This window comes from Aythya ferina (assembly GCF_964211825.1).
Source record: "Aythya ferina genome assembly, chromosome: 8".
NCBI lineage: Eukaryota > Metazoa > Chordata > Aves > Anseriformes > Anatidae > Aythya > Aythya ferina.
Genome location: NC_140304.1, coordinates 28,973,651 through 28,995,274, shown reverse-complemented (window position 1 = coordinate 28,995,274; position 21,624 = coordinate 28,973,651). Strand labels below are relative to the sequence as shown.

Genomic DNA, 21,624 nt, shown 5'->3' with positions numbered 1-21,624 from the left:
ATTTGCTCATATTTAGCTGGCATGCCCTGTGGACATCAAGGAAAAGCTCACTGAGAGGAGGAGCAGCTTCACCAGGGAACAAGTACAGATTTCAGCAAGGACAACAGTTTTTGCTGGGCTCTGCTATCTAGGGATGAAGCAAACACATTTCCCCTCTGGGAAAATGCCTGCTTTAATCCCTGCGAGCTCTTCAGCTCAGGCTGGGTGGATGCAGTGGGATGGGCATCGCAGCAGGGAGACCACAATGAGCAGCAAGAGTCAGTGGGGCTCTTTGTATTTTAAAGGTTAGGGGCTGTGTGTGGTGCTTCCCCACCTCCAGCCAGGCTGCAAGCCTTTTCCACCAGCAGTGGGAACGAAACCAAAACCTAGGCAGAGGACTTGTGACAGTTCGATCCCTGGCTTGCAAAAAGGCAAAACCTCCCTCCAGCTGGAGGGCTGATAAGATAAGCAGGAGGGAAGGGCTGAGCCCAGGTGAGGTTCTCCCCACCCCTGGGGCAGAGCCGTGGCCCAGGTGTGTTTCGGGCTCGCTCCGCCTCGCCGGGCAGCAGGAAGGGTGACGGAGCAGGAGGCAGGAGGGCACCGTGGGGCTGGATGGGTGACGCCAGCACTGAAGAGCGAAGCCATGGACGTGGTAACTCCCTCGGGCTGCTCCTTTCTGCTACAGCAGGGGCTGAGCTGCATGAAATGCTTGCTGCTTGGCTCCCCTCCACATATTTATATACTCAGGGCTGCGGGTAGTAGCTTATCCTCCTGGTGAGATAAACGCTCCTAGAGCTGTTCTGCTCTCTGTGGAGCCACACGGGGATGTTTCCCTGCCCCAAAGCAGGCACCAAGGGACTGCTGGTGCCAGGCTTCTTCCCCACTGATCTGAGATGAGTGGCAGTGGCTCCCTTTTAATTTACCGAAAAATAGAGGTGGATTTTTAATTTTCCTAAATTTTTTTTTTAGAAGAAGCCGGTGAGTTAATGAGTAGCCGGCGGCTACGTGTGGGCAGAGGGCAGCGCCGGTTACACATTCACCCATGGGAACTCCCTTGGTGATCCAGAGAGGGGAGGAAAACAGAGGCACGTCAGGAAGGGAGCGAGCAGTCCTTCCTGTCCCCGTCTTCAGTAGGGTTTCTCTCCCTCTGTCGATTATTTCTAGAAAAGCAGAAAGGTACTGAGAGTTCAGGCTGTTTGGTCAGCCCTTATAACAGCACAGACCTCCAGCTGCTGCTTTCTCTCAGAAAGGTGCCCGTATTGAAGCCCTAGGCTGAGCTTTATTCTGCTTCCTAGCATGATATTAATGTTAGAAGAGTGTTTTATTTATAGGGAGAAAATATGGAAAGTTTAGCTGTCCCCTGACTCCATAATGCTTGTAGCTTTCCGGCCAGGAAAAGTTTGTTTCCTTTTTATTCTCTCCCTCTCTCATCTTGCATGCTCTTTTGCCAAGTGCATTATTATTCCCGGTGAATTATTTGGCCAGATGTAGCTGTAATGCACGTCGTGAGCTTTTTCCAATCCTTTAAATTTATGGGTGGCTTCTCCCCACTGTGCTGACCGCTCTGATTTACGGCTGGGTGCCCGGCAGCCTGGGCTAGGGGGGCAGGACTTGACATGTGCCCTGAGCTGGACGAGGGGCTTCCAGGGCTCATCTCCCTGAGCTGGCTACAGGCAGAGCTGGGGAAAATGCCCTGTTGAGACCTGGAGAACTCATTGCACAGCACAGGACCTTGCTAAGTTCAGCACAAGCTTTATGGGGAGGGAGGTGGCATCGGGTTTGGGGTGAGATTTATGCCGAGCATCCCTGCAGCCCCTGCCAGGAGGTTTGGGGCACCCACTCGGGCTGTCTGTGTCCCTCCTGGCTTGTGGCATCACCACAAATATCCCAGGCAGCTGCAAAATGGGGAAAACCCTTGTGGTGAAGGGCCCTGCGAGTGTGTTCAGCACAGATTACCTTCACCTTAATTACACGAGTGGTTTGAAGCTGCTGTTTCAAGGCAAGAGCAATAGCAAGTTGAAGGGAAAAAAGGGAGCCTTGAATCCACCTCTGTGCAATACAAGGTGCCAGCCAGGGGGCTGCCCTGTCTGCCCCAGCAAGTACCCAGCCCAAAATCCTGTTTCACCTTGCTTGCGGTGCTGGGCACGCTGAGACACGCAGGTACTTCTTCTTTTGCTTTCTCTATCTCCAAGGGTGCTTCCGGGGAACTACGTGTTGCAGAAACAAAAGGAAATCAGTAAGGAGAGGTAAACAGCGCTGAACTCTTCAACTGTTGCTACAGCACGTGCAAAAGCTTGGTGCAATCGCATTAGGGCACCGCGCTGCTTTATTTCCTGTCTGGCATCGCTGGAGGGATCTGGGACACGTGGGATTTGTTTTAAACCTGATTCATCCTCCGTATGCTTCTGAAAATTCCCACTCCCTGTAGGCTCTCTGCTAGATTAGGCTGTCTGGGCAGCTTACACGGCATCACACTGCTGACCACTAATATGAAATATAATTGGAGCAATTCAAACCTCTCCCCCAAGGGCTGGCTCTTTACATCATGCACTACCCTGTGAAAGTAATAAAGTTAGTGAAAGGGGTTATTCAAGAGAAATTGTCAGTGTTTAATAAATCGTGCAATTAAATGCAATAAAACCTCAGTATGCTATTCATCTGTTCTGCCTTAACACTTAAGGCTGGGGCTTTTTTCAGAATAACGAAGTTCTGTCCCAGATAATTTTTTCCAATTTCCTCATTAGACAGGTTCTCGTGAAGCCTTACAGTTCTCAGCACTGAACTACGCTGCCAGAGTAGTGCACCTAATGTAATCATGGCATATAAAAAGTTATAGAGCAGTTCAAGGACTTAAGTAGCTCATAAATTTTTCTTCATATTTTCTCCTTAGTTCATTTTGGGGCTGAGTTTAGGCTGCAGCATTGCAGCCAAAAACTGGGGTCTTCTTTCTGTAGTGGGGCATCAAGATGTCTGGGGAGAAAGGGATGAACAAAATGTTCTTTAAGTGACCTTTCAAAGTGTGGTATTACTGATTTTTATTTATTTATTTATTTATAATCAAAATCGTATATAACCTCGGGTCTGGTAGCTGTATGGGAGAGGAATCAAGTGTCTTAGCCAGTGTTCATCACCCAGCCCAGGAGATGCTCTTGCTGTTCTCATGTGCCACATGGGTGGTTTGCATGCCCTCTGCGCCATGGGGGTGGTAACAACAGCAAGTCTGAAGCCTCCTTTTCTCTGAAACAATCACATAAATTGCCTCTAAAAGCAGATGTTTTCTGCTCTCTTTTCTTCTCCCACCCAGGAAGGTGTGACTGATTTCAAAGCCCTCCGAGCAAAATTTCAGAACGACTCCAACCTTGCCAACAAGCTGGTGCGGCCATGCCAGAAACCTCCCCCCAAAATCGCACCCAAACCGGGCTCTGGAGGCAGTGTCATGTCCAGCCCCGTGCCAGTGAGTAAGAGAGAAGTGCTCATACCCAAACCCAAGGATGAACTTCTCCATCCTGCCTCCCAGCCCTCTGCTCTCGCGTGGTGGGCCAAGCTGGAGCGCACGGAGCCGACGGAGCATAAGGAAGAGAGCAAAGGAAATATCTTGGAGAAAGGGCTGAGCTCCCCCAGGATCAGCTCTCAGAAGCCTCCAATGCCCTGTTGCACTGACCAGCAAGGACCGGTCCCTGAGGATGCTCCGCTCTCCAAATCTTTCCACCGTGCCCTGCAGATGTGGGAAAACACTTTATCCTGTGGGGAGAAAGCAAGCACAGAGCTCCCAGCCCAGCGGGCGATGAACTTGTACGTGAACCCTCGCCCGGAGCAGAGGATGATGCATGCTCCCACTGTGCTGGAGAGCAGCAAGATGCAACCAGATGGAAACCAGCCTGCCTCATCCCAGAGGAAGGATGCTCTGCGTAGCCTTGGGCTGACTTCTCCCCAGGCTGCCAGGAGAGATGGGAGAGCTGCAGAGAGCACTGCAACAGTCACATTGCAACCTGAACGCCATAAAGGTATAGTAAGTTATAATCTTATTATATACATTATTTATTTATTTATTATTTATTTATACACACACACACATGAGAGTATATAGGTGTTCTGAATCTGCAAGGTACAGCACAACAGGTAGGAGAGGAAGGCAAGAACAAGCTGGGCTCCTCAAAGCATGATGTTAACTGGCTTGTTGGAGTGCTCCTCTTCTTCCTTGAAGGTCCTGGAGATAGGGGAGGGTTCCCTGATTCCACTGCATTTTTCAAAGCCCCACTCTAAGAAATTGCCAGATTTCTGAGAGTAGAGTGAAGTGTGAGAAAAGGGGAGCATCTTATTTTCGTTTGCCTTGGCCTACTGCAAGGTAAACATGACTACAGCCTGCTGTTTGGTTTTCACAGAGACGTACAAAGGCTTTTATTTCTTGCAAAGGTAGTTTAGTTCAAATAAAAGTGGTTTAAGCCTGAAGTCTCTGTACACTCTCAGTTTTGCAGCAGGTCACACGTCAGCAAGGAGAGCGTGTTCTCCTTGCAGTATTTCTTGCAGAAAGGGGAGCTGAATGCAGTGAGGTTCCCCTGGCCAGCATCATGCTGAGCAGCAGGGCACTGCAAGGCTGAGTCTTTATTTACTCTGGAAAGCTTCCCCGCTTGGGCTGGGTATAGAAAACAGCCACAGTCCCAAATCCTGGCAGATTAAAGAGTTATCGGTACAGAAAATTAGGCTAGTGTTTTATAACCAACAGGAAGGGAGCTGTTGAGAGTTGAGGCCCTGACATGGCAAACTTTGTAAAAATCTTGAAAAGTGGCATTTTTCTCCACTTTTCCATTCTGGTAGTGTGGTAAGAGCCTGTGTTATGGGGACGCTGACCTCAGGGGGAAGCAGTGATGGTGAGAAATCACTGTGTAGAAACTAGTGATGCTGGGCAGATTTGTGCTGCAAGGAGGGGTAATTGTGCCTGTGTTTGTGGTTCCCTGGAGCAGAGCCGGAGCATCTCCTGTGCCATCTGGGAGTGGGAACAAGCTTGAGCAGCCTGGGCAGCAAGCCACCAAAAGTGAAACCTCTTCCTTCAGCTGCGTCCCTGGGTCCTGCCCCCAGAAAACCCCCAAGACCCCCGAACGTTGATCTCAGCTCTTTCCGAAGTGCAATGCCTTCAGTCCACAGAGGAAATGAAACAAGTAAGAGATTTCTAGCCTTTCTCCCCAAACCAGCCCTTCAGAAAATGAATGAAAAAGTACAGTTCATTGACATCTATAAGACGTGTGGAAATGAGGGGTCGTTGCTCATTTCTCGCATCCTCCTCAAATATTAGAAAGAGCTGATCATTGACAACGCAGATGTTTTTTGCCTTTAATCTGGGGAAGGGATCTAGTGTTCCTTGTTGGGCGCCATCCCCCGTGCAGAAACCTGCCTCCCTTCTTGCTGCAGCTCCATTGCGAGTGCCGGCAGCTGCTGCGGTTTTACGGCCAGCTGCAAAGCACTGCGAGCTGATCTTTATCGCCCCGCTTCAATGCGAAATGCCTTCGCTCTGGAGCACACGGCTGTGGGAAGGCACAATAAAATCGGTAGAAACCAGTCTGCTAATCCCCCCCCCCCCCTTATGTTTTAAATACAACAGAGGGCAACGTCGTTAAACGTTCCAACATCAAGAAACGCAAGAGTTGAATTTCCCATAATAAAACCCTATTGATGTTGCATAATAGAATATTTTGGCCTGCTTATTAAGCTGCTAAATGCTGTTTCTTTATAGATACAGGCTTAATTACAGCCAGATCTGTAGGCACAACTTTTGCTGAATTCAAAGGGAGCTGCGTTTCTAAGAAGGGCTCAGCTAAAATCTTGTTGGCTTACTGAGCCTGTGTTTGTTGCTCTGCTCTGGGCTTAGCAGGAGTCACAGGCAGAGAGATTTTCACTGAAAGTCTTCCCTAATGTGCCTGCCTTTTCTAAACATGTAAATGGCACAGAGGAAACTAGTTATTTATATGTCATCACTTGCATGCCCTATCAATATTGCTCAACTATTGATCTCTAGAAGGCCTGAGACTGTTGCCTGGAAACACGAAATAATGACATATTAACATAGCCACATCCACTGGCAATCCTATTTCATGCCCATCTCTGCGTGCTGCCTCGAGCAAAGGCCTCCCCATTGCACCTCTCTGTCCCTGCAGATGCTTTTTTTGCCTCCAAAAGCTAATCCTCTGTGTGTTTGTGTGCAGCTGCTGAAGATGAGGATTATCTGATCCCTGAAAGGTGAGCATGTGGTGGGGGCACCCTGCTCCCTCTCACCCACCGAGGTTTTCGGCAAGGTGATGCTTTTGAGAGCTGTTGCAGAAACAAAGCCCTGGCAGGTGTTGGGGTTTTGGCAGCAGCCTCGCTGTGTGCTTGTGCAGCAAGGGCAGTGCTGCCCCTGCCCTCCAGCTTCAGCTGCCTCCAGATGCCCAGGTGAGAATTTTATGGGGTGGCCACCCGAAACCCTTCACTGGGCGATGTGAGACAGTCAGTTCAGCTTCTGGTGTGGCCATGTATGAAATGGATCAAAAAAATCTCAGACACGATTGTTTTGGTGTGCTAGGTGATCCTGACTTCTTCTGGTATGCCTCTGACTTGTCATGAGGGGTCATAGGGTGGTCCCAGATCTGTACCAAAGAGATGTTGGTTTGTAGGGAAGTGTTCATATACCTGTTTTTGACAGGTTTATGGACGTATATATATATATATATGTATATATACATATGTATGTTGGATGCACGAACATACTGTGAAAATGGGAAACAGAATGGCTGAACTAAAGGAAAAGGAGGCAAATTCTTAACATATCTTCAGCGCCCAAACAATGAGCTCTTGCAGCAAACAACACAGACAGTTGTGCTTCTCACATTGTGAGGTGTTCCTGCCAGGGCGGGCCTGTGTTTTGATTAACTTTCAGCATTTACTTGTCAAAGGAGAACTGGTCAAAAAATAACCAGCCCAATAACTGTTATGCACCACAAGGAAGCTGTCCCGGTAGTTCATTACATCAAGATTAGCAATCTTTCTCTCATACTTGTGATATGGCCTTTACAATAGGTCACTTGTTAAATATTAACCATGTTGTAAATGGGGAAACGAATTAATTGCATAACAGCAAATAATGGGAGAAATTTTCCTCCCTGAATCCCAGAGCTGGGAGCCTCACCAGCTCTTAGGGACTGTAATAAAAAACAGTCCCTCAAAGCCCCTGGTGTTATTGCTTGGGGCACCTAATCCTGGGCTCCAGCTCCTTGTTTGGGGATAAACAGGCAGGGATCCACCTGCCCAGCTGTGTTTCAGGTTCAGTGGAGCACTGTGGTGCTTACCAACCATGGTCTGGTGCCCAGCCAAGCACCAAGGATGTTATTTTACCCCAGGAATGGGGAAGTGAAAGGCCATGGTTCTTCCTGACCAGGAAGTCCTTTGGTGTCAGCACAAGTTTCTGCCCAATTCTAGCTGTCATTTCTCATTCTGACTTCACAGCTGTCCAAACGCACCTTGAGCTCTTTGTTCCTGTTGCTGCAGTTTGCAGTGACTACCTGGTTCTTCCTCTGCTGGAGCTCAGTTGTGGCAGCAGGATGATTAAAGGGAAACCAATCCTTCCCTGAGGTTTATTATAGACTTGGTGTTAACAGATATCCCGTGCAGTTCTTGCTACAGATCTTCCTGATGCTCTCACCCAGGGGGTTGCCTCGATGGGCACCCAAACAAATGAGCCGAACTTCCCTTCTCCTACTGTTTCACAGGTGGATGGGGTTGGAAGAGGCTCTTTCCCCCACTCTCTTTGTGTTATTTTTTTAAGTTGAAACAACCTAGCTTTGCCTGAGAGGACTTGTGTTTCTCCCTGCACCCATTCCCAAATGGCATTAATCTGAATTTCTGCAGGAAGAAAGGGAAAAAGGAGGTTGAGGAGAGAGGGTCTGGGGTGGGAATCCAAATATTGAGGCTGTGTGGTGTGGGGCTGGATGCTGCCAGCATGGAGCCCCCCACTTTTTCATACCTTTGTATGTACCCTCTGATACCTGTTTTTGCTTTTTTTTTTTTTTTTTTTTTTTTTTCCTGCCTGTTTCTGTAAGTGAGAAACAGCTTGCTGAACAATGCAATGGGATTGTTGTTACTATTTAAGTAGTTGCAGTAAGCTTGAAAATTGTTGCACTCAGATTTCCATGGGCTTTTTGTTCCATTTCTCCTTGAGGTATCACTGTAGGCAGAGGACCATAATCCAAGTACAAAGACCCCTGATGTGCTTCAAGCTCTGTATCTGCAGCAGAATCTCCTAAAGGAAAAGCAAGTGGCAGTGTGGGGTCACGGGGAGGCTCAGCTGAGCCCCGCATTGTGCACAGGTCTCCTCTCCCTCTGAGGAATTCTTGATTTCACTTTGCTTTCTTGTAGGCTCGGTATCAAAGCACTTGAAGCTCTTGTCCTTAAGATAAATACATTTTTATTTTTTTTCAGACTTCTAAAAAGGCCAGAAAAACACTTTTTCTCTCTTTTCTCTCATCCTCTCAGTGCTCAACTTGAAGAGCAGCATAATTGCGAAGAAACCCTGATGTACCCGAATCAGTCTGGAGACACCACAACCTTGTGTGTCATTGAAGGTACTTTGCAAGACTAGACTGTTAAAGAAATCGCATGTTGTCTGGGACAGCCTTTAAAAAAAGGCAATATTATCTCTTCTTCAGCTGAAAAAAACAACAGTTGCACGTTGGTTGGGCTGAACAGATGACTGCCTGTATTGTCTCTCTGCACACTGGCAGGGTATAAGGACTCTGGGGCACTGACCAGAAAATAAGTCAGCATTTTGGTGGTGAGATGCTGCTTACAGTAAAAGTGCAGTGGGGAGAGTTCAACAGACATTGATCATGTGGAAGAAAAAGGGAAGAAGAGAGTAAAGTAGACCTAAGTATCGTCTTGGCAATGAGGGCTTTCAGTGTAAGGCTCTCTTCCACCTCCTCTTCAATCACTACTTCATTCGAGTATAATTTTCTCTATCAGAGTTGCCAGTGCTCTGTGGTTGTTTTGTTTTGTTTGTTTGTTTGTTTAATATTTGCCACTTGGAGGTGAAATCAGTTTTTGCCTTGTTTTTTTGTTTTAATCTCCCATTGGAATGGGAGCAAAACAACCTCCTTGGGGAGACCCATCAAAACCCTCTTGGGTTTGCCCCAAAGACTGTGAAAATTGTGGCCAGCCTGACTTGATGCTGCAGTGCTCAGAACATAAACCAGTGCTAAACAACAAATTCAAGGACCCTGGGCAGTATAACATGGTGAATGTGTGCCTGGATGTTGAGCATATGGGCTAAATTTGGGGATTGCAACTTGAAGTACAGTGATCTAATGTTTACTAAAACTAATACCTGTTCACAAATATCTCTTCTAGTACCAAAGGTAGAGCCTCAAGAACAGAAGGTAAGTCTCTTCACAGCCTGTTTTGACCTTTCAGGTTCAGCTGTACTGTACATCCAGTGTTTTCCTATCTTAGAAGCTTTTAATATTTATATTTCTTATATGCTGGGTATTTCTGTATGTTTGTTGTCTGTGAAGACTCTCAAAGAATAAATAAGAAAATGCAGAGGGGACATGAAGATTAATGAGGTTTCCAAATACAGTCGAAGTGAGAGTCAATTCCCTTGACTTCCTCTTCAAACATGTAAGGAAGTGGTAACACCATCTGGACGTTGGTAGGAGACCAAGTAAGTGTCAAGCACCAGCATCAAGATCATAAATTCTTGAAGGCAAAATCCACTGAATTGCTCTGGAAATTCCTGCCAAAGGCAAGGTGGTGCTGGTAATCCCTCTTTGAAGGCATAAAAGCAAAAGTGAAGTAACTTCTTTGTCACAGCAGCGTTCTCTGAGCTTTGGCTCATAAGTGAGGGCAAGGTTTGTGGGAATGACCATACGGGTTCTTGTCCTCTGCTGCAGGGATCCCTGCTGCTATGACCCAACACTTCTCATTGTACCCTGGCTACAAAACCGGTGGCAGCTCAGCTTGTCAGGGGAGGCATCCTATAGGGTGGTGCCTGGAAGGGATTGCTACAGGTGTCCCCAGGGAAGCCCAGTGTGGCTGCACAGCAGAGTCTGTAGCTCGTGGTGGGTAACTGGGCTGAGAGAGCAAGTCCCCTCGTGGCAGAGAACGACTGGGTGTCAGTTCTGCCTCTGTTAAAAGAGGGAAAACTGCATTTTAGAAAAGGTCAAACTCCACTTTCAAATACTGACTTGCAAAGCAATCAAAATTGTCCAGGAAGCAGCGTAGGCTTCCAAATGCACTTCTCTGTGCATGATTTGCAGAGAAGTTCTCTGGCTCATCTGTAGTCTTATTTTATGGAAGGTTGGAAAATCTTTAAGTAATAAAAAAACATTCCTCCTTTGCTGTAAGCTCTCCAGCCTGTAATTGCTGTTTTTCTGACCAGTAGCTTCATTGGCCTGATCCCTTGCACTGTTACGTTATTTCTATATAGTTTGTCAATATGTGTATCCCCTGTCCTGCAAGCAGAGGAAACATCCTTGTATGATGACTATTCCAAACGTGAAATGCTTCTGGGTTCTCTAAAGAAATATTTCTTTAAATACTAGCTGACAGTTGAGGTCTTGCATAAAAGTTTGACTGCTGCAAAAAGCAGAGTGCCTAAAAGCTTTCCTCTTCTTTATTCTAGAAACAGAAGACTCTTCCCTTTGGCAAATCCAGGTAATTTCCTTTCCATTCTCCCAGGCTGCTTCACACACACACACACAAATCTTGTTTTCTTACTGAAACTGGAACTCTTTCAGTGTAAGAAAGGAGAGGCATTGAGTTCTCAGACTGGGAAGCCCAGCTCCAGACTGGGAAGTTCCAGCTCCAAAGCTGTGTGGTAAGGCAAGGTCCACACCAAATTTCACCCTGTAAATGGCACATTTCAAACTCCTGGCAGTGTTTAATTACTGTCATTAGCTGAAGTGTTTTGTTGTTGTTGTTTTTTTGTTTGTTTGTTTTTTGTGGGAGTTGAAGAAACACATGATAAAATGGTATCACTTCTTTGGGAAATATGATGCTGTGGAAAAAAAAGTATCATTGCTGCCTCTGTTGCTGTATCTCCTTCCCTAAATTGCAAAATAATATAGCAAGGGGCAAGTCCCATGAGCCAGGTACCACCTCTGGCAAGTGGATCTAGCTACTCCATTGACGTTACTAGAAAACAGTCATCTTAGCTTGTTTTTGTTTTCCAAGTAACCGGTGGCCTTTAGATCTTGAATTTGTCCTGACAGTACCAGTGTTTTTTTATGGCACCTACCCCATTCAAAGGGAAAATGAGCTGCTTATTGTGGCACAGTCATAAAGCAACATGTTTGTTGGTGACTTTACTTCAGTGTCTCTTTTCTGAGATCCCTTTCATTTCTGAAATTTTCAGTCCTTGGAGAGATACCATAGAAGATGAAAAAGAGGAAAAACCAAATCTTGAAAAAGTGAAACAGGAACTAAAGAAAATACTCAAGGTATCATATCCTTAAGACTGATTTTAATAGCTACTGAAGGTTATTTCTTCTCATCCTACCATCCTTTTGTTCATGAAACACTTGAAATATTTGATTATTTAATCACCCGTGTAGTTTGTGTTTTTTTGTTGTTGTTTTTTTTTTTTTTTTTTTTTTTGTCTTTTCTCCTTTGTTTGCCCATTGCCCAACTGGCACTGTCTAAAAGACCTGTAATGCTGCCAAGCAGCATGTACATCTACCAGAAATCCCTGATGGAAAATAGGTGTGAAACCCTTTTAAGTCCACAAAAGGATAACTTATATTCTTATATATTAACTTATATCAGAAAGCTGTTTCTGAAGGCTGTATCCACTGAACCAGATGTCTGATCTCAGGCAGGTGGAAACGAATACGTATCTCTCAGCAGCCAAACCAGGGAAGATGGTAGAGGTGGGATAAAGGCTCTGCATGTGAAGCAAGATGTGACCAGTACCCAGCCTGCAAAGCATCCTACCCCACAGGGGCTGGCAAAAGACAGAGCAGAGCCCCGTGAGTATCTCATTTGGCTGTTGAGTGTTTCCTCAATCCTCAGTCCCATCTGTTGCCCAAATGTCTCTTCCATATGGGAAAAGACGTTAAATTTGGATGGAACTCTTGAACCAATTTAGTTAAACCAGGGCAAAAGGTTGCATGCACATTTATACTCTGGTCTGAATCATTTATTTTGGCTTTGCAAATAGCTTCCTAAGTTGGTTAACCATCTGCATAACTCAAACCGAGGTGTTTGTTTTTCTAGCAGATTGCCCTTATCCGAGAGAGCTGAAATCCATCTCCTCTGCTCCAAATAATTTATTGAGTCTCAGAAGAGGGTTTGGCCAGGGCTTGTGGTAGAAACACACGTGAGCAGGATGAGAGCCTGGCGTCTCCCTCTGTCTCCTATTAAGATGGATGACAATTCCTTGCTCTATCCTCTCAGTGGCTCCAGTGAGTCTTCTTGTATGGTTATGGCATCTGACCTTGGGATCCTCCTCTCAAGGTGCTCTGAGACAGCATCCAGAGCTGGTGACGTGCACCTGAGCTGCAGTTATACCCAGCCATGTCTCCTCTGTAAATGCTACCTTTGCTTCGGGTGTAAGCGTGCGTGAGCTGTGTTTTGCTATGCCTTGACCCTGCCCCTGCAAGCCATTAGTGTTTTGTGGCAGGATTTCAGAGGTGCAGGAGAGAAATGCAGCTCTGCTGGGCACTGTGGACAGAACAGGGGTGTGATGGAGAAAGTGCAAATTGGCTATGGTTGTTATTGGTGTGGTTCTGGGGATTTGTTTCTTTTTAATTTTGAATTACTTCATAGTCATTTTCCGGTTCGGTTGGTGTCTGTTTTTGTAAGCGGTGTTTCTGGTTTGCTTGACCGTTGGATGGCTGGAGGCAAATTCTCGTGGGATTTTTAATTTATTTTATTTTATTTTTTTTAGAAGTACTCATGGTGGGCCTCCTGCTCCACCAGAGGGGCTGATTTGAGAACTGATGTTCCCTCAAGCCCCCATTCTTCTTCTCAAGGAGAATTGCTCTCTGGGGCCTGAATGTTTTGCAGAAATTTCTGTTGTTAGCTAGAGCATGTTGTGGTGGTACATGCTTCTGGTGAGAGCCAGACACAGGTATGGACCTGTGTTCATTTAGGAATAGTATCTGTTTTGATTTGTGTGGCTGCATTTCTTCTAAATATATTATTCCAACACTTCTTTTAAATTCATTAAGCATTTAATATTGCCACTGAACAGAGTCCTCTGATAACTATCAGTTTCTAACCTCATGAGGTGCAGCTCTCATGCTTTGTTTCCATCCACTGGTGGAAAACACTTCTGGGAGGCTCTCCCTCCTCGTCTCCTTTCCAACATGTTGATTTACAGGTGGATTCCTGATGGACTGGCCCATTATTTGGGTCTCAGCAGCTCTAGAAGCCATGCTAAGCCTTCCCTTTAACCACACCTGCAAACATCTGTGAATAGTCCCTTGGGAAGTTTTCAGCTGAGGAGGAATTGGCTCAAAGCTGCTACAACTGAGAATACTGATGGATATTTAATTTATTTTTTTTTAAACATAAAATATTTCAAAACTTGAGGTTATTTTTTTTTTCTAAAGTCTTAAAACTTACACTATTTTAAAGTTCTTCTGAAAGTAGCTCAGAAAAGAGACTTTTCTGGACTCCAACTGCCATCCTCAACAGCTGTCCTTGCCTTGAGAGAAGTTGCTGAGAGAAGCTCCCAAAGCAAAAAATCCTTTCTTGTTTCCAGCACGCTACATGTATGTTGGTGCTCCAAGACCAGGTGAAGAAGAAACAGCTTTGAGCCAAAATACTCTGCTGACACCAGAGGATGTGTACGATGATGTTGAAGGACTGCAGGATAGACTGTGAGTATGGACAGGGAGGGGCTCATTGCAATGGCTGAAATGAAATGTCTTTGATAAAATAGGCTGCAGCAAACCCCCAAGTAATATTTCCGTCTTGTCTTCTAGCAGCCATGCATCAGATGTCTCGAGTCCATCTGCTTCAGGCAGCAGTAAGTGCAGCACATGGGGTAGCTCAAGCAGGGCTGCTTTTAATTTGGGCTGGTGCCTGGTAGATGACGTGAATACCTTCATTTAACTTTCAACATCTATAGTGTCTCCTCGGGCCCGATTGCTCTCAATTCCCATTAAAAGCAGTGGGGAGCAATACACGTGTCTAGCATGGAATTCATTTGAGCAACTTTGAAGCCTCTGTTAGGGTAATATGTAACGGCCTGGATGCAATTTGTCCAGCAAAACTCACCTCATTGCTACTGAACGTGGTTTGTGATAATGGCATGCCTTGGTTTTAAGTTTCAGGAAGCAACTGCGAAGAAACATATGAAGATGTTGAGATCGGGGGTGATAATCCAGCAAAAGAGGAGTAAGTTGCAATTTATTAGCCTGTATTTCAAACTTGATCTCACATGCCAGGTACTGGCTGCAAGCCTTGTTTTTCTAATGCAACTCCAGGAAAGTTGTTGTATGTGTGGGTTTCTGCCCCCCTTCCTCTGTCTTTCCCCTTTGGCTGACACTTAGGGAACAAAAAGCAGTCAACAAAATTAACTCCCTTAGCAGCAAGGCCTTTCTATGAGAGCCTGCAGCATTCTCCATCCACTGGAAGTGCTCCCCTTACGGACCCCTGCTAGCGCAAAGTCTTGCTCCCCTCTCGGGCAAAAGCCTGGTTCAGCTGTAGCTGAGAAATGGCACCTCTTCGTATGCCCAAGGGACAAATGGGGACACTGTCCCCATAAAAAGGGACAAAATGCTGACATTTCAGATCACAGAGAGTTGGAAAGCTGAAAGGAGTCCAGGCTGTGAGATAAAGCCTGCAGCTGACATGCTCCAAGTTACTTGCAGCCTGCTCTTTTTTTACAGGGCTTCTCATGATGTTTGCTTCCAGAGGGTGTGTTATAAAAGCAATGAGTTTTGCAGCCTCAGGTTTACACACTGCCTGAGCTTCCCAAATGGTGAAACTTGAAGTTAGTTGTGTTTTTACTTATTAGTTTTGTATGGTTCCCTGCCCTTGCAGATTTCCTGCATCCCTTTGTAAGAAATAGAGACAGCCTTTGGGAACGGCATATGGGCTGCGGATGCTGCACACAATTACTTCGAGTGCATCTGGTGGCTCTCTTCTAAGGAGCAATGTGGGAGGAATAATAAGGTGTTTCTGTACATCTGCTTTTCCCTTATGGATGTGGGACTCATACTGGCGTGCATCTGGATTCAAGTCTAGCTTAGGCATGCACCTAAAGCCTGCTCCTCTTAGAGAGGGGGGAAAAAAAGTAGAGGAAACTTGAAACCCTGGAAGTGACTGGGCAGTTATTTAGAGGTGATAGCATCATTTCTCTGCTGATTGTCCACGGGAGTTGTGTGGTGGAGGTGCACAAGTGTCTCCAGCCAGATGTGCTGGTGTCTGCATCCCATCCCTGGACTGCCTGCAGGGAGCTCCAACTCCAGCTTTGCTCCTTCCCCATGCCTGTCCTGCACCTCTGTGTACATAGGTGTGCAACAGTAGCAGAAATTAAACTCTTCTAATTCATGGGAAAATGGAGGAGCAGAGCATCTTGCTGGAACTATGTAAAGAATTGTTGCAAATGAATTATTCATCAGAGCTGGGGCTGTGACCAAATTCAGGGGGTTCAGAGCTCAGTATCTTAACCCCCAAAGCACTCTACAAAACCTTTCTATTGTTCCCCCATGCAGGGCTAGCTATGCTAACACATACATGAGGTATTTTTAATAGCACTTGAACATGGGTAATATCCCCCATGTGAGGATCTTGGTTCTCTGCAGATAGAGTAATAGAAAATCACTGTAGCTTTGCAGCCTCTCTTAAGCTCCAGAGAGGTGTGTGTGTGCAGTGGAACGCCTTTCTGAAGGGCATACATGACAGAAATATGTGATGAAGGGTGGCACAGACCAATCTTCTGGATGTCCTCCTTTAATGTGCGTTGTGTGCCGCTGGGGAATTGTTGTCCCTTTCATCAGTTTTTACTCCTAATGCATCTGGATCAGTCTGCAGCTGCTCCGTCAGGGAAGGACAGGGAGGGACTTCGCCCCTTCTGTATTTTAACTGCAGTTAACACAAAAGTTTAAAGCTAGGCAAAAGATTTGAGCTTGGACTTTATAATTAGTCACCTTTCACTGCATCTTTGACTATCTCATTGAAACCATAATTCATCCACATGATGCTATTAAGGATAAAGATAAGCTTAAATGATATTGCTGAAGTGAGGCTTAAGGTCTGCTGACTCTCCTCTACATGCTTTGGGATCTCAGGGGCTCTGAATACTGCACCTCATATATTTCAGTGCCTAGTGACTCTCTAATTTAAAATCTTTTCTGTTTTGGGCAGATCAGAAAGACAAAAGAGATTTGGAAACCTCTTTAAAATAGAAAAATTGAAACTGAATACCAGGTTTAAGGAAAACTTAAGGTAAGGAAACATTGATTGTCCAGCCCTTTCCCCCTCCAAACCTGAGCAGCTGTATCTGCAACAATCTGAGATCAGGAGGACTAGAAGTAAGGAGTGAGTACATCTTTACCTGAAAAACAACACTCAGAGTGCTTCTGCCAACTCACTAGGAGCTGTTATGGCAGATGTGGACAGTGGCCTATCTGTGCAGCTTCTTTGGCATCAGCAATCTGGAGGAGCTGGTCCTAGAGCAGCATCCAAGTTTTCTCAGGCTTTCTGCTGCCCTCTGTACCTTTCCAATACCTCAGCATGTTGCAGCTGCTCAAGGGAACGCAGAAACATGATACCTGCTGCCTGGACCTGTTAGCCAAAGGCTTGCTGATGTGGCTCCTCAGGATTGAGTGTTTTCTTCCAAATACCATTTGTCGTCAAGCTGGCAACAGCATCTGCTGTTTAGGTTTACTGTTGAGTCTGTAGTCTAACAAGGGAGCAGCAAAAAGAAGAGAGAATATTGTATAACTTCCTGTAGGAACATACATTTTCAGGCGTTCTTATTTGAGTATTTAAAACCCTGGTTAAAAGTCCATGGAAAAACTCCTTCAGCTTTTCCCCAGGTGTGCAGTGGCTGCCTGTAGAGCCTGTCCTCCACCTCTGCCAGTGTGCACCTCACCCTGTGCATGATGTAGGGCCAAGACTGAAAAAAGTTACTTTTTCTTATTATTTTGGAAATTCCAGGTTATTTTCTCTTCATTTCCTCATTTATCTGAGGAAGGGTGCTCTCTGGATGCACTGTAGACCTTTCACAACATGTTTTTTGAACACACGGCTCTTGTTGCTACCAGAGGGTAGAGATGACTAATTAGCAAGGGATGGCATTTTGGCAAAAGCTTTTGCTGTCAGGGATGCCATGCATCCAGAGCTGCCCTGCATTGCCTCAGCAGCAAATATGGCATGCCACTGGCTTGTTAGTGCTCATGGCTTTTTTGGTGATGCTGATGTGAAAGCCTGCTTCTAAAAGCATCTTTCTCTCCTCAGATTGTTTTCCATTTCGGTACCAAATTTAGGTAAGCATCTTTCATGTATCTGGCTCTTGGGAATTTGTGCATGCATGAAGAGGAAAATGTATTGCACAATGGAGAATCAACTCTACAAGATTTTCAGATGGGCACAATGTGTAATGTGGCAGTGTTAATTTGAAGGCTTAATATAGGTTTATGCTGCAGTTGAGACTTGGGGTTTTGTTTATTTTTTGGTAGTTTTGTTTAAAGATCCTGAGGATTTGGATATATCTTGGGAGGCAATGTGGGCTCTCTGCAAAGCTTCATTGCTGATCAGGCATTAACTGCCTGCTGGAGGGACAGGGTTGTGCCTTCTGTAATTGGGATGGGCACACCAACTGTTCCCACCATGCGAGGGTGCCAGAGTGAACTCCCCGTGTCCTTGGGAAAGAAAACTGCCCACAAACACATCTGGCAGACCCCAGCATCTTGCCTTGTGCTGGAGTTTTGGCCATCTTCTGGAGCTGTGAGGCTCTTCCTTTCGCCTTGCCTTGGCCCCTTTGGGTTGAGTGGCTTACAGCATCCCCATCCTCTTCTGCAATAAACTGTGCTGAGTGCCAGACTTGGAATGACCTTTTTCAATTGTCTCTGCTGCATTTGGGTTCCAGCAAATGTCTCCCAGGAGGATATGGTGTATGACGATGTCGAGGCGGGACAGAGAGACCCCAGGTGAGGAGCAGGGTCTTCTTCAGGGGATGGACTAGTAGATGGGGCCCTTGGTAGGAGACTGGGGACCCTGCCGGGCTGCGAGGCACCAAGGGTCATGAGCTGGGCAGGACCCACTCCTCTGGACACAGTCCAGATGCACTCTGCTTGTGTGTTTAATTTGGCAAGAAACATTCCCCAAAATGTTCCTTTGACGTGACGTAGTTAGTGCCAAAGATGTGAAAAGGGGAGAGCTGCTCGCTGCCGTGCAGCAAAACTCAGATAGTTTTCCTAAGGAAGGAAAAGCCCAGCTCCCAGAGCTGATAATCAGTGCGGTCCTGGCAAGCTCCTTGTCAGAAAAATTACTTTTAATAGGAACAGCATGTCTTGGTGCCTGGCTGCCAGATGATCACAGCGGCAGCGTGTGCTGGTACAAAGCGCAGCACATGCTTGCATCTGGGTGGGAGATGCGGGGGGAGGCAGAGAGGGAAAAATCACGGCTTTGTACCAACTCAGGTTTGGGGAGGGGATGTGTCCTGCTGCAAAACCTCAATTTGTGTGGCTCTTTCTCCTCCCTCCTCTCAGAGAGAAGGACGACAAGTACAAAACCTGGATGCCAAAATTCCTGATGTCAAGAGATGAGAAGGACCGAAGGAAAAGCAGCGACGACGTGGACAGGTCTTTACTTGCATTAAGTGTTTTTCCTGTGTTGTCTGACTTTGTATGGGGTGTGTCGTGATGCGGTTCTCAAGTCACTTGAAGGAGCAGGATGCCCTTGCTTAAGCAAACATTGGTGTTTGGCTGCTGCTCCAGGGTCCTTTTCCTTTGAACCCAGCTTTTGGAAACTTTACGGAAAGTATTTTGAAGGCAAAACAAATTATTGGATCAGAGTTGTGTACAAGTAGAGGATAACTTGAGGGTCTCATACTGACTGTGTATGTGTTCTTCCTGCTTCACTGAGACAAAAAGGTGTTCCTTGCTATGCATTGGGCTGCTTTTCTGCCGTGCTCAGCCCCATTCCTTCCCTCATCATGCCTTGATTAAATATTTCATCTCCATAGATCAGCTGTTGCTGTTTTGGCAAGAACATTGTTTTTGAAGACCCATACACAGTATCCTGTGTGTTCCCCTTGCCCTTATTTAAAGTATTGATTTTTTTTTTTTTTCTTCCCCATCAATGTTTATAACATTGCCTCTTGCTGTACCATTTGTGCATGTAAAATTGAAGGTAAAACTTTGTTACCAGTGCTGCAAAACCTTGCATGGAAGCAGGCAATTTCATTTCCCTTTTAGATCAGAAAAACATGAGCTGCAATGAGCTTTCCATGGCCCAGACCCTGTGACTTCAAACAAATGGCAATCAGTGATATACTTTCTGGGTTCCTACCACAGAGTTCCTGCATGGGGTTGCTAAAACACTGTTTGTTGTGTTGTGCGAAGTCATGTGCATAATTGTAGGGAATATCAGGAAACTGATGTGATTTCATCTGCTCCTTAGAGAGCACAGCTCCTGTGAGTGGAGTCTGCCAATGACAAATTTCTTAACAGTTTAGAAGTCCCTAATTTCAGCTCTTGTTTCCCCTTCCTCTTAAAATTAAAAGCATGAAAGTTAGCCAAGTGTGAATAATTTATTGCAAGTGTTGTGTGTTTTTTTTCCCCTGAAATGAATGTCACAACTGTAACCCCACATATAAACCAGAAAGAGTGGCATCTCCATATCCATGGCCCTTACTCCCCTTAACTTGTTTGTAAGAGCTTGTTTTTCATTTTATAGTGCCATATAAACTTCTGTTTTGGTGACATTCTCTTCCATGTGCTAAAAAGGCAACACAAACCTGCAAGGCTGTGTTGAGCCCTTCTTTCATTAACGGCTCATTATAAAAATTACCTGGGGACCCTTTTTGTTTGAATATAAATTAAAACAGGAGATAAATTGCTGGGGGAAAAGTCAACTGTCTCCTACAAAACCACGATTGATTTGAAACCCTTGATAAAGTGCTTATTTGTTCTCCTGCCGTTTACAGCGAGAACACTTGTTCCAAATGGAGATACCAAATGGCTCAAGTTATGCTCACCAATAAATTTGAGTTGCATATTCATCTGTTTATGAAAATAGCAGAATGAATGGTGTGCTTCGGTCTTGATAGAGTTCATTGCAGACAAACCTGGAGCAAGGCTCTGGGTTGCATTTCCTGCTGTCTCCCAGTGCCAGAGGACACCAAAATGATGCTCAGAATGTATATTTCTCTTGATGCAGAAGTATCCTCAAAATCAGGAAGAACAGTGCAGAAAAAATCAAGACGATGGAAAAAGAAGAGAAGATTTTTAGAGAAACGTTTCTGGTATGTGAGATTTTTTGGAGCTGTATCTGTGCCATAGGAGGAAAGCAGATATGTGTCATGTTTAAGAGTTGTACAGTGAGAAGTTTTTCGTTCTTAGCTATGCTGGGAGATAAATCCACCTGGTCTGCTGTGTTCTCCCCTCATCCAACATCTCCATCAGGGATGTTGTTGGGCTTTCCCCCCCTCTCCAGCCCCAAACAAAGCCTCACAACCTGTTCCCTCCCTCTCTCCCCACTGCCCTTGAAGACATCACACACACTTGTAGGACGATGTGTGTTTTCATTTCCTTCCTGCAGTACGACAAGGAGATCAGTGTCATCAACACCGCGACTGCCGAGTGCTCTGTCCCCAGTAAGAGGAGAGCTGATCTCCCGCTCACAGCTGGCGAGCAGCTGGATGTGATCGATGTCACGGAGGGCAATGCAGTGATATGCCGCAACTCGGAGGGCAGATGTAAGTTTGCAGAAACTTTCTAGTATGAGGGGTCATCTTTCAATCTAGTTTTAAGGAGCAAATTGGCTCATCAAATATTATGTGCTTTGTGCATAGCCATAGTATTTGCTCAGGAGTTTACTGATTTACTTATTTTTTTTTCCCTTTTCTCAGATGGGTATGTTCTAGTGGAGCATTTAAACTTCAGGTAAATTTGGGTTTTATTTATTGTGATGCATGTTTTCTTCTCCCTCTATGTGGATATTTGAGATCTAGAGAATCGTGCTTTAAACTTCCAAAGCCAAGGGATGGCTAATGTGAACAGACACTATTAAATATTTCTTGTTTGAGTCTGCTATTAGTTACCCAGGTTTCCAGTCCAAATGCAGCTAGAAAAAAAAAAATGCTTGTCCAGTCATGAGCTGTATAAACTGGAGATTCTTGACTGCCTTCAGCTATGCCTTATTAATTCATATCTGCTTCAAACTAGGCCTACTCTGTGTGCATTGCCCTTCCAAAACACATCCTTAAAACCCCTACTGTGACAGTATTTCTTTGCATGCCCCATTGTAATTGCTACAAATGAACCTCCTATTGCCAATGTGTCTGTTGCTGTGAAATTCTCTTCTTTGACAGGCACTACTAACCTCCCAGGAGCATCCCTGCAGCGCCCTTCTGAGCTTCATGGGCCTGTGAGAGCCCACATTTGTCAACGGTGCAGACCTGATACACATGTAAATAAAGTTGTTTGTTTTTTTTACACTTGTAAA

General features: G+C 45.5%; 1 protein-coding gene across 5 annotated transcripts; it reads left to right on the top strand.

The window, feature by feature from the left end:
- Positions 1-475: 475 nt before the first annotated feature.
- On the top strand, positions 476-21,624 carry FYB2 (FYN binding protein 2). Of its 5 annotated transcripts, none has more exons than XM_084527848.1 (20): positions 476-631; positions 3,284-3,983; positions 4,941-5,135; positions 6,177-6,210; positions 8,479-8,567; positions 9,349-9,377; positions 10,622-10,653; positions 11,354-11,438; positions 11,813-11,966; positions 13,706-13,823; positions 13,932-13,972; positions 14,274-14,343; positions 16,318-16,398; positions 17,413-17,441; positions 18,044-18,104; positions 18,666-18,758; positions 20,338-20,422; positions 20,719-20,875; positions 21,029-21,062; positions 21,491-21,624. In XM_084527848.1, the coding sequence occupies exons 1-20, from the start codon at positions 623-625 to the stop codon at positions 21,498-21,500; spliced, it is 2,106 nt and encodes a 701-aa protein (XP_084383974.1). In that variant the 5' UTR covers positions 476-622; the 3' UTR covers positions 21,501-21,624. The 5 variants fall into 5 exon arrangements, with proteins under 5 accessions (XP_084383974.1, XP_084383973.1, XP_084383975.1 ...); XM_084527847.1 differs by having other exon boundaries at positions 13,929-13,972; XM_084527849.1 differs by having other exon boundaries at positions 13,929-13,972; positions 21,029-21,072; positions 21,512-21,624.